A 12,568-nucleotide genomic window follows, 5' to 3' on the forward strand; every position below is an offset into this window, starting at 1 on the left:
TGATATATGCACAAAATGTCATATATATGTGTGTGTGTGTGTCTATCTATATCATTGTTGTTGTTTAGCTGCTAAGTCGAGTCCGACTCTTTTGTGACCCCATGGACTGAAGCCTGCCAGGCTCCTCTGTCCACGGGATTTCCAAGAATACTGGAGTGGGTTGCCGTTTCCTTCTCCATAGGATTTTCCCTACCCAGGGATGGAACCTGTGTTTCCTGCATTGCAGGCAGATTCCTTGCTGCTGAGCGACCAGGGAAGCCTGTCTCTCTATTAATATATATACACACACACATATATATATATATATATATATATATATACACACACACATACATACTTAATCTAATCACACAAGCACTTTAATAGCAGAGCTTTCTCAGTCCAGGAAGTAGAAGGGAGGTGAGAGAAATGCTAAGGAGGAGATGTGTTTGACATCCTAATAACCATCTTGAAGATGAAGAGGCCATGTGCAAGGACCACAGACCTGTTTCTAGGAATGGCAAGTGACTTCTGGCTGAAAGCCAGAAAGGAAATGGGACCCTCAGTTCTACAGCTCCGAGGAACCAAATACTGCCAACAACTTGAATGAGCGTGGAAGCCAATTCTTTTCAAGAGCCTCCAGATAAGAACCCAGTCTGGCCAATGCCTTGTGAAGTCCTAAGCAAAGAACCCAGTCAAGCCTGCTCAGACCTCTGACTGAGAGAATGGTAAACTAATAAATGGGTGTGTTTTTTTAAGTCTCTTTGTTATACAACAACTGAAAACTAATACACGTTATTTTACTTAATCCTCACCACCATCCAAAAGTGGGGCGGGGGTTGCACCCCTCCTGTACAGATGGAAAAACAGGCAGGTGAAGGATAGCATCACAGTCTGGATGGAAACTATGCTCTTGCCATCTCAGCAGGCTGCTTCCTGAAGCAGATGTAGGAACAGCTGGGAAAAGTTAGACATCTGGGCCCAACTATGTAGGGACCTAGGTCTTGGGTCAAGGCCAGCGAATGGAGTGCAGGTTTCGAGTTATGACTGTGTTCATCTAGGGGGCTCTGCATTATCTGTGTGTGTGTGTGTGTGTGTGTGTGTGTGTGTGTGTGTGTGTGTGAGTCCCTGGGGGTTTATACGTGGGAGTGTCTGGGTGAACATGTGAGTCTGGTGGAGTGTTTCTCAGTGTCCCTGTATGAGTCTGCGGGTGTCTATGCATCAGAATCTATCCATCACCAGGAGTGACTAAGTCTGGGTGTGAACCTGTGTGTGCCCACTGAGGTGTGTCTGAGTCTGAGGATGACTGTCTGAGTCTGATGGTGTTTGTCAGGGTGTTTCTGGGTGTGCCTGGATCCCTGTGAAAGAGCTCAGTGTTGGAGGGGCACTAGTGTCTCTCCCTGCAGGCCTGGTCACTGAGTATGAGTGTGTCACTGAGTAGGGGTGTCTGTGAGCGTGGATTCTGTGGCTACTGTGGGTTCACGATGGTGTGTGTGTCCACCTGAACTTCTCAGTTCGTGTGGGTTCCGAGGGTCTCCTGTGTGGCCAAGGGTATGCCTATTTGTTCCTCAGAGTGTGTCTGCAGGTCTCTGGGTGTGAATCCGTGTGTGTCCGTGGATGTACCTACCTGTGGGGGTCTTAGGGGTGTCTGGAGTCTAAGGGGTTCTGTCGCTTGGTTCTCCAAGTGTCGCTATGAGTGAGTCTGGGTGAATCTCTCTGGGTGTGTTAAGTCTGAGGGTGTCCGTGGTGTGTCTTGCACAGTGGATGCAGTCGTGGGGGTGCCTGTTTGAGCTGCTCTGCAGGTTCACGTGTGAACCTGAGGGTCTCCAGTGCCGGTCACCGTGACTGTGTCCCTTTCGACTGCGTTTCTGTCCCTGGGGTTGGCCGGTCTCAGGTAGGGACCGGACGCCTGGAATTCGGGGCGTCTGAGGGGCTCAGTGTGGGGGTGGGGACAGCGTGGGGCCGCACCCCGAGACTGGGGGCGCCTCAGTCGGCGCGCTCGTCGCTCTGGGCGCGCACAACCTGCGGGCCCGGGGGGCCAGGAGGGGCCCCGCCCGCGCCCTCCGGCTCCCACGCCCCGCGCGCGGCGCCCCCTCCCCCGGGCGGCGCCGATTGGCTGCGGCGGCGGCTGGAGCCCGCCCAGCGCGGCCGGCTGGGGGCGCCGCGGGCCAGAGCGAGCTGCGCCGCCACCGCCGCCGCCACCGCTGCCGCCGCCGCCGCCGGGAGCACCGCGCGCCTCGGGCTCCGCGCGCCGCCAGCTCCCGGCCCGCCCGCTCGCCGGCCTCGCCGCGCCCGCCAGCCCTGCCGCGGAGCCCCGGCCCGGCCTCGGGCCGCCGCCACCACGCCGCGCGCAGTACTCCGCGTCAAGAATGGGGCGGCCAAGCTGCCCAAGCCGGCCGCCGCCGCCGCCGCCGCGGCCGAGGCGCCCGGCGCTGGCGCGGGCATGGAGCGCTCGCAGAGCCGCCTCAGCCTGTCCGCCTCCTTCGAGGCGCTCGCCATCTACTTTCCGTGCATGAACTCCTTCGACGACGAGGACGCAGGTAAGCGCGCTGCCCGCCCCCGACCCCCGGGGGGCGTCCCGGGAGCCGGATCCCGAGGCCCCGTCCCCGACCCGGTGCGCCCTCAGAGGTGGCCACTCTTTCCTCCCCACCCCCAATCCCAACCACGCTCGCAGATGCGCCCCCAGGGTCTAATTTCCCACCCACGGAACCTCGGAGTCTCTAGGGTGTGGGGTCTTCTCGCCTCCCGCCGCCCTCAGGGACCTAGATCCTCTGCCATTCACCCCTTTTCCGCAGGTGGGCCCTTTGGGTCTCCTGGACTTAGCTCTCCCTACTCACCTGCGCCAACTGAATGCTCCCATTCTTGTCCCTGCATCCGACCTGCCGCCCTCCCCGAGCCTCCTATAAGTGCCCCCTCCTCAGACACCGGGGCTCTGGCCGCCTCACCCGCGGGGCTCCGACGCGCCCCCCGCCATTGGAGGTGGCGCGCAACCTTCCTGCTCCATCTTTGTCTTGGCTGCATCCTGAGACTCCCAGTGCCAGACCCCTGCCCTGCGCCCAGGGCCTTGAGCGCCCCCCGTTTGTCTCTCGTCTTTCCCCAGGGGCGGGGGCTTCGGGCTCCAGGGCTGGGGTGGACCTTGAGGGGACCGGCCGGGGGACGGCCTTTCCTCTCGGTTCCTCCCGGCTGGTCCCGGAGGGAGGCGTAGGGCGGCGCCGACTCTACACCTGCGCGCCCTTCGCAGTGTGCCTCTGATCCCGGGTGCTCTTGGCCCTGGAGTGGCCTTTCTGGGTGGGCTGGACCGGGCCACCATTCTTCGGCCGGAACCTCAGGCTCCCAGGCCTGCGCGCAACCTCGGCCGGAGCCCAAGGGGCGGGGAAATGTGGAGAAACCGGCTCCTGGCGGCCCTGGGACCAGACAGAGGAAACAGAAGGGCTTCGGATACGCTTTTGCGGTGAGGAAGCGAATCCACCAACAGGTGGGGGTAGCTAGAGGGCTTTGGGTGAGAGTTCCCCAAAGAGTGCCAGAGAGGGAGTCGGAATCATGTTCCGGTCTTGGGCTTGCTTATCTCCTTATTAGCCGTGACCTTGGGCGAGTCGTGCCGCCTCTAGCCTCCATATACTGGTCTGTAAAATGGGATGATGGTACCTCAGATACAAGGGTTAAGTTAAAAGTGTTTTGTATGCTGATCTGAGAGTATTTTAGTTCAGTGAGGGGATGAAAGGGGAGGGGAGTGTGTGGTGGGGAGGAGCAAAATGGTTTCCTGACATTTTGGGGAACTTGATGACAATACGGATGAGTTCTCCCCCAAATACATACACGCACCATCCAAACATTTTTGTCCATAGTTTCAGGGAATTCAAGGGCCCTGCTTAAGACTCTCTGCCTACAGGGACGCTTATCTGGTCAGCCAGTTATCTGATAAGCCTTGGATGGAGCGGTGGGTGATGGGTCCTCACCTCTTCCTGTTGGAGCAGGAGGCAAGTGGGGAGAAAGTTCTGCAGCAGAATGTGTTGGCTGAGTGGGTGTATGGGGGCATGTGAGGCTGACCCCTGACACAGCCTTCTTGGTGTTGACCTGAAGAGGGGGTGGAGTGAAGATGGTTACTGCAGAGCCAATTTACAGAATCACCATTTTACAGAAAGAATAACTGAGGCTTCGCTTCCCCCTTGATGCAGCTGAGGGAGGGTGTATTATTATTATCATGGACAAGGCAAGGTGAGGAGGGGTGGAGGGGCTCTCCTAACCCAGTGGCCTCCCCTGGAGCAAAATCAGAGAGAGGAAATCTGGCTCAACTGGGGGTTTGGGGAGGGAGCCCCACCTGCCTTGGTGGGCAGGCTCCCCCATCCCTCCCTTGATGTTCAAGGACACTCCTGAAGTTCAACAGGCCACTTAGGTCTCAAGAGCCAACTGTCCCTGAGGTATGGACAGTTGGGATTTTCTCCGGAGTCATGCTCCTTGTCATGATTCAGATGCTTTGGTTATTATCGTTGGTTGCAGGCGACTTGCTCTGGTTTCACTTAAGTTACAATAGGTAACTTCATGCAATATTAGAGATTTTTAAAGGTCCACCTGCTTTTTTTGCCCCCAGCAGATTTCTTCAAATTCTTAACTTTTTTTTCACTTGGGGGACCTAGAAATCATCTTGTCCAACGTCTCTTTGCCCCCATATGGATGTGTGTGTGTGTTTGTGTGTGTGAATGTGTGTGAGATTGAAGTCCCTATGTGTGTGTGTATAACCCAAGGTCACCCAGTGAGGCGGGCACAGAGCCGAGACTAAAATCAGGTTTCCGGTTCTCTTTCCAGTAAAGCACTAGTCCTGTCTCTGAAAGATGATTTTTTTTTTTTTTTTTTTTAAAGTCAGATCTCTCTGTGTAGAAAATGGTTCCCAGGTGAAGAGGCCCCAGGGAGCTGCCGACAGCCAAGAGTTTGGTTTGGGCATCTTGTGCTCAACTGCTCATCTTAAGGGATGCTTCGAATTTGGGAGGGGGAGGAAGAAGGTGAAGTTTCAGTTCCGGAAGGCTAATGAGTGTCTGGTGAGAATCGGAAGTAGGGAACGTTGTCTTGGTTCTTAATTTTTCTTGTTCTTCTCAAAGTCATTAATTTTCTCCTTAAAAAAAAAAAAAAGCCTTTTAGATTTATTCTTTTAGAGCAGCACCACGCTGAACTAATTTCGAAAAGCAGTTTGAATATGTCTCAGATAGTGGACAGAGACTGCTGCAGTTGGAGGGCTGTCAGAACTGATTTGGCTTTACCTTTCTCTCTCCCGCTCCCTCGCCTGACTGTTTCATGCCCCTCTCTGTTCCCGGTGGCCCAGGAGTGCCCCTGATGGTCCTCTGGCTTATCTAGGGTCCTCCCTTTGTTGCTGCTTCCACGTCCTGTCCGCTGCATCTTTTTCATCAACTCAGTTGACGCAGAACCATCTTCAGAGCTTATATGCTACCCTTCAGCTGGTTTCCTGAGAAACTGTGAGGAGGAGACTTTCATTAGCCTTAACTGGGCCAGAGCACTTTCCTGCCTTGAGCTTGGGAGCCTTGGACGTTTTTGTCAGCAAAGGAAGCTGCCCCTTCCTCCCCTTTCTAGCCACCCTGGGGCTCAGGAGGCTGGTCACCGCGGATTCCTAGAATTCTTCCCAAGAAGCATCTTCCCTTGGGCACTCTGAACCCAATTCTTACACTGCTTTGCCCCTTTTCATAAAGATACTGGGGCTTTAGAGAGGCATGCTTTTGGGAGGCATTTTTCATGTTTGTGTCTTCATGGCTCAACCTGGCTCCTTCTGGCTTTGTAATTGAGGAGGGGTCGGGCAGGGGGGAGTTAGACATGTGACCTCTGCTTTCTTATCTATAACAGGAAGAAAATCAGAGCATGTACCACAGAGGGTAAACATTTTTTATATATTCCTTCTGCTAAGTATTCTCCTAGCCACTTTCAATATTGTTTTCTTTCCTCACAGCAAGTCTATAAAATTAACATTTGACAGTCCCCATTTTCAGATGGGAAAACTGAGACACAGTTCATGTTAACATCCCCATTTTCAGAGGAGAAAACTGAGACGCAGAGAGAGTATTCACTCAAGGTCGCTGAACCAGGAAATGAGGGAGGTAGGATCTGAACTTGAGCAGTCTGCCTCAAGCATCTATGCGGTTGATTGTTGTGCTGGGTGTGCTACGGAAAGGGCAGAGTACAGTGCCTGACACTAGACAGGCTCTCAGTAGCTGTTAGCTAGTCATCTTCTTACCAAGAAGTAAAGCTTGTTTCTGAGCAAGATTGTAGAAAGGAATCTGTGGGTTTGAGGCAGGGGGGAAGCCTGGTTCTCAAAACATTAGCTTATAAGCTAATTTTATTGCATTGTTATAGCTATTAAGGCAGAATTGGGCCCTCCTTCTTGGGAGGGGTTTAAAGATGGGGATTTGGGGGACTTGCATGTGGAACAAGAGGGTAGGGAGCACCCAGCGCCCCATGTCCCCGTTCTCTTTAACAGTTCGTTTTTATTACATCTTCAGTCCCAGACCTGCCAGCCTGCCTTGGGGCACGGCTGGGGAGCTTGTCTGGAGAGTGTCTCCAGTTTCCAGCAAATGCCAAAGGGGATTGCTACATCAGGGTCTAAAATTGAGGATGGTGTCCCTGAGTCTGACCAAGTGGTTTTGGCGTCCAGTTCTCCCCCACCCGCTTGGGAGAGGGGCGGAGAAGCTGGAGCAGCCAGCTCCAATTTGCCCATAGGATGCTTCGATCCAGTGCAGGGAGGAAGTTGCCATGGCAACACCGGCCGGCTACCGGTCCCTCTCCTAGCAGTTCGGGCCACATCTCTGAGCTGGAAAGCCCTTCGTGGTACCGCCTTCTTCCGATCAGGCCAAATCTGTTGGGTGGGGTGGCCTGATGGCTGGGACGTACCAACTAGTGCCGAAACCCACTCCCCTTATTTTTGGGCAGAGGGAAAATGGAGGGGGCTGACTGCGTTACCTCTCCTGGCTGGTGGGGAGGAGATAACTCCTGTCTTGCCAGATAGATCTCAGCAGGGGAAACGAGAGCTCCAAATCCCGCCCCCGCCCAGGCACCTGGAATGACCCACCCTGGACTCCCCCTCCCTTCCCCAATTTACTCCTCTTGGCAGAGTTTTCTTTCCCAGCCCCAGTGCTAATTTTTGTCCTTGAAATTTGACCTGAGCTTTTTCTGGGAAACAAAATGTCCTGCTAAACCACCCCTTCCACCCTGAGGTGGTGGGAACACAGAACTTAGGCCCTAAAGGGGGGCTGGGGCTGGGTGGATGAGGAGGAATGGTGAGGGGAGGAGCCTGAAAATATCCTTCAGGATCAGGGCCACTGGAGGGCGCAAGGTGGCACCGTCATCCCTGGGGCATGCCACTTCCTGTCCCCCCTCTGCCGCTTTCCCTAAGTTACCACCAAGTGCTGTAATCTCCTTTATGGGCTGGGAATTGGGCAGAACTCTTCTGGATTTGGATAACTGAGGCACAGTAAAGAATGGAACCAGCTCTTCTCATAGTTCAAGCTGTGGGTGGGGTGAGAGTGTGGACCCCAAACTCCGCTATCTTGAATGACCCTGAAAGATGCATCTCAGAAAAATAACATACACAGGAGTCATCCTTTCCCCCAGTACACAGCTCACTGGCCTCCGGATCTGTTCTGATGCTGTTAGAGCTCTTTCCTAAAATTTTCTCCCCACTCTGGCGCCCCCTCTTCCTTGTCCCCAAGCTGCCAGACTCATGGCTGTAGCTTCCTTGGCGTTTGCAGGTATCAGAGAGGCCCCCCTTGCTTGTGTTTGGTGGGAAGGGAAAAGGAGGGACCCATTGCCTCGTCTCCCTTTGAGAACTCTGCGCTGCTTTCCTCCTTACCCACCTCCATCCAGAGGTGAGCCTGTTCTGACTGAAGGCTGAGAGAGGGCAGGGTGGAGAGGTGGAGAGCAGACGCAAGCCAGCTGACCCTCTCTCTCTCATCTCAGGGCCTTTCTCCTCCTCTGCCTCCCCTAACATCTCTTCACGGTGGCCTTAACAACCATCGCTTCAGCATTTCTTTTAAGAGTTGTTAGAAAGGCACCAGTTTTGGAGAATGTGCTCAGAGGGTGTAGATGCCCCCCTCCAATGTCATCTGTGTACCACCCCCCTTGACAGTCAAGCCCACTGTCTTCCTGTCAAAGCTCCAATTCCCACCCTCACCCCCAGTCCCCTGGATTGACCGACTGGAATTCCCTCCCGACCCTCCCCATTTACTCGATGGGGCTTGGATTTGACTCTACTTTGGTGTTAGGGCCTCAGGCAAGTCCCGGGCCTCAGTTTCCCTCTCTTGAAAAAGGGGTTAATTATCCTTGTCTGAGCATGTCTCAGCATTGTAAAAATAAAACTGCTTGAAAGGCTTGTTCTCCTGTGCACAGTGTCATAGTCTCCCTGAGTCTTACAGCAGCCGGAAGGGATAGCTACTGTTGTCGATGTACCCATTTTGCAGATGAGGAAAAGCCAGGCAGCGTGGTGTAGTTTTGTGGCTTTCTTGGGTTGCACAGTAGTGATTCAAACCCAGGCGTGTTTGACTCCAGAGACCACCCTCTGCCCCCTGGCCTGAAATGAGATTCCAGGTGGGAAAGGGCAGTGCTTGGGCTGGCCAAGCAGCCACTGACAAAGGCGAGGGTATGAGGGCCTGTTCAGCTTCAGATGCGCCCCTCTGGGATCTGACATCCCACTCCATTCCACCCCAGCTCGCTGGAGTGCCTTCCTGCCCATCGGTTCCTGGATGATCCCCGTCACGGGGCTGCCTGGCCTCCTTGAAGAATCCAGTTGTCTTCCCCAGCCCTGGGGGCCGATCTATCACCTGCCTCTCCAGACCGATGTAGGCCAATGCTGGATTATATTTAACGCTGTGCTATTTCCACTTGACAGCTCCGGAGCGCCGTCGTCCCCCCTCCCCTTTTCTCCTTCCTCCCCCCTCCCCTTCTGATTCACTCGGAAACTGACAAGGCTGATGTCAGCGCCTTATTCTTAGCCCCCGTAATTGTAACTGCATTTAGCAGTGCGCACTTCATTAACAGTTTCTGTGACGGGGGAGTGAGATGACTGCGTGGCTGGGCAGGGATGTGGGTGGGGGTGGGGAGGGGGCAGCTGCTGCAGGGACCCTGGCCAGGTGCCTCTTCTGGATGGACCAGCTGGGCGGCTTCCAGGCCTGGCTTTCCTAGACTAGCGATCTTCGAAGGCCCCTTGGAGAGCGTCTAGTCCATGCTCTTCTTTAGGCAAGGAGGGAAACTGAGGCTCAGTGAGGCAGAGCACCTTGCCGAGGTTACCGTTAAGGATCCAGGGCTCTGGCCTTTGAGTCTAGGTTTTCTTCTTTGGTGTTATTATTTCTTCAACTCATATTTAATTAGCTGCTCAGTGCCAAACATCTCTTTAGGTGCTGGGGCTATATCTGGGGAACAAGTCAGACAGTTTCTGCTCTCGTGGAGCTATGTTCTGGAGTGGAAGAGACAGATAATAAACAGGGAAGCAATTAAGCAATAAATAATTTCAGTCTGTGTTAAGTGAAATGAAAAGACAGGTTGATGGGGTAGGACATGAAGTAAGGTAGTCAGGAAAGGCTCCCTGAGGAGGTGATGGATGAGTTGAGGCCTAAATGATGAAGAGCCAGCCATGGGAGTATGAGGGGCGAGAGGGCCAGCCATGGGAGTATGAGGGGCGAGAGGGACTTAGGCGTATGGAACAGGTGGTGCAAAGGCCCTGAGGTCAGCATGAATTTGGGTGTTTAGGGAATAGAAGCAGACCAGCGTGATTAAGCTGCATGAGGGTAGGTGAGGTCAGAGAAGTAAGCTGGGGGCACAAGTGAGTCTTGTAGACACTGATAAGGAATATGAGTGCGGTTAACTGAGGTTCAGAGTGGCAAGGAGAAAGACCCTCAGCTGGGTAAAGTCAGAGAGAAGCCAAGAGCTACCACCTCCTGAATCCCAGTCTTTTGAGTTCCTTAGACACAGGTGACTTTAAATGCGTCATGTGGCTTCCTTTGCCATTGTAGCTGGAAGGTAGTGTGGAGTCTGGGCTTCTTCTGCCCAGGCAGGCTCTCTCTGCCTGTGCCTTCTCTCCTCCTCAGCTCTCATCTGACCCAGCTGTATCGCTTCTCGGGGTGATATAGCTGGGAAACTCTGGGGAGCTTCCAGGGTGGGACAGAAAGAACGTGGCTTTGGAATCCAACACACCTGAATTTTTATCTCACCTCTGCCATTTCTGAATTGTGTGACCTTGGGCCAGTGGCTTCAGCTCTCTGGGACTCAGTTTCTTCATCTGTAAAATGGGGGCATAATAATGGTAAGTTCTTGGATTTCCCTGGCTGTCCCATTAGTGATTAAGTCTCTGTGCTTCCACTGCAGGGGGCATGGGTTTGCTCCTTGGTTGAGGAGCTACGATCCCACATGCTGTGTGATGCGGCCAAAAAAAAAAAAAGTAAGTTCTTCAAAAGGTTATTGTAGGGAGTAAATGGACATAATGCACAAAACACACCTACCTCAGAGCTGGGCATGTGGTCCTCAGTTATAAGGACCAGTGAGATTATGGGTTTAATCCTGTGCACATAGTAGATGTTCAGTTAGGGGTTACCACTGTTGTGGTTGTTATTGTCGGGTCAGAATCATCAAGTTGACTTGCTGAAACATAGATTGCTGGGCCTCTCTCCAAGTTTCTCCTTCAATCTGGCTTGGGACCTAAAAATCTCATTTATTAAAAAAAAATTTTTGGCCACACCACACACCATGTGGGATTTAGTTCCCCAACTAGGGATCGAACCCACTCCCCTTGTGGTGGAAGCTCAGAGTCTTAACCGCAGGACTGCCAAGGAAGTTCCTGAAAAATCTCATTGCTAACAAGTTCCCAGGTGATGCTGATACTGGTCCAGACCCTACTTAGAGAATCACTGGGTTAGAGAAAAAAGCTGGAGAGAAATGAAGGGTTCTTCTGAACTTGGGATGTCTCCTTAGGTGTCTTAGATGCTTGGGACATTGGGTACCAGATTCGGTACCCGGGTGTAGTCTTCAGGCACACCTATTTCCATCACAAGGTCTCGGATCAGATGAGTCTCAGCTGCTGCCCTGCTTTGCACTGGGTTTAATGTGAAGGACCCCATCAATCCTTTTGGAAACCATCTGTATAAATGATAAATGAGGCGACATGAATAACACATCAACCCATAATATCCTTTTGTGACATATTGGCCTCAGACAGCTCTGCAGATTCTGAGGGGCTCAGGCCTAGCATCTTTTACCAAAGGGAATAGGATGCCACCCCTTTCTTGCATTGAGGAAAGGCAGAAATATGTGTTAAAACCAGGAGGTTCATTTGAGGACAGGTCTCCACTGGGAAGAAGTAAATTAAAGGAACCATCAATGTAAAAGGGTAAAAAGTAGGGAAATTCTACCGAGGGACTTTACTGAGTCAGTTTATTTAGATGTTTCTAGAAAGGGGTCACTGGTAATTTCTTAGGGAAGGTTGAGGTTTAGCTCAGATTCAAGGCGTGGCGGGGACAGACTTTATGATGTGATAAGAATCTTATCCAGTCCCATAAAATTCAGAGTCTAAAGACAAAAAGCATTCACCAATACATTCCAGTTGGGATTTGTCCTCAACTGATGGGAAATACTCTTCCAAGAGGGGTGGCTTAGGATCGTGAAAGAGCACGGACTTTGGAGGACCCCAAACCCAGGTTTGAGTCTCTGCCATGTCCTAGCTATGTCTCTCTACGTGTCACTGTTCTGGACCTCAGCCTCATCCTTTGTCAACTGGAGTGAGTAACTCTACCTCGAGAGAATGAGAGAAAATGCCAGTGTGGAGCATAGACAGCGTTTGGGCCGCTGCAGGGGTGCGTGTGGCGCATAGATGGCGTCTGGGCCGCTGCAGGGGTGAGTGTGGCGCATAGATGGCGTCTGGGCCGCTGCAGGGGTGAGTGTGGCGCATAGATGGCGTCTGGGCCGCTGCAGGGGTGAGTGTGGCGCATAGATGGCGTCTGGGCCGCTGCAGTGGCCTTTCCTGCTGCTGTAGACATCCTGGGTGCAGGAAGGGCGGGATGCTGGGACTGCGTTCCCTGCGGCTGGGACACCTGGCTCTGGGACCGAACACAAACACGCGTTCACTGTGTGCCCGGTGGAGCCTGAGAAGCTGCGTTAGGGGCAGGAGAAGAGGTCTCCGTTCAGCCACTGGATTGCAGCATCCCCTAAGGCCACTTCCCACTGTCTTTTGGGCCTCTGAATCCCTGTTTTCAGAGCGAGGTGTCTAGTGGGCTTGGTTTAGATACAACCGGAGTCTCCCAACCCCGCATCTCCTCCTTAGTGTTCCTCCCCTTCCTGTGCCTCTAGGGTCATTTTCGTCCCTCGAGCATCCCCTCTCCTGCCAGAGTTTCTCTCTAGTTGATTCTTGGCTGATGGGTCATTGAATACCATTATTTTTAAATGAGTCTTCCCTATAGCTCAGACTGTACAGAAGCTGCCTGCACTGCAGGAGACCTGGGTTTGATCTCTGGGTCGGGAAGATCCTTTGGAGAAGGAAATGGCAACCCACTCCAGTATTCTTGCCTGGAGAATCCCCTGGACAGAGGAGCCTGGCGGGCCACAGTCCATG

The 12,568-nt window shown here is 53.2% G+C and overlaps 1 protein-coding gene across 1 annotated transcript in view; it reads left to right on the forward strand.

The window, feature by feature from the left end:
- The first annotated feature begins 2,286 nt into the window (after nt 1-2,286).
- RIMS4 (regulating synaptic membrane exocytosis 4) overlaps nt 2,287-12,568 on the forward strand; it is a 72,185-nt gene continuing 61,903 nt past the window's right edge. Inside the window, exon 1 of the mRNA XM_025263420.3 lies at nt 2,287-2,519. Coding sequence (XP_025119205.1) covers nt 2,423-2,519 — 97 coding nt within the window. The 5' untranslated portion in view covers nt 2,287-2,422. The remainder of the gene's footprint in view (nt 2,520-12,568) is intronic.

Source organism: Bubalus bubalis, chromosome 14 (genome assembly GCF_019923935.1).
Source record: "Bubalus bubalis isolate 160015118507 breed Murrah chromosome 14, NDDB_SH_1, whole genome shotgun sequence".
NCBI lineage: Eukaryota > Metazoa > Chordata > Mammalia > Artiodactyla > Bovidae > Bubalus > Bubalus bubalis.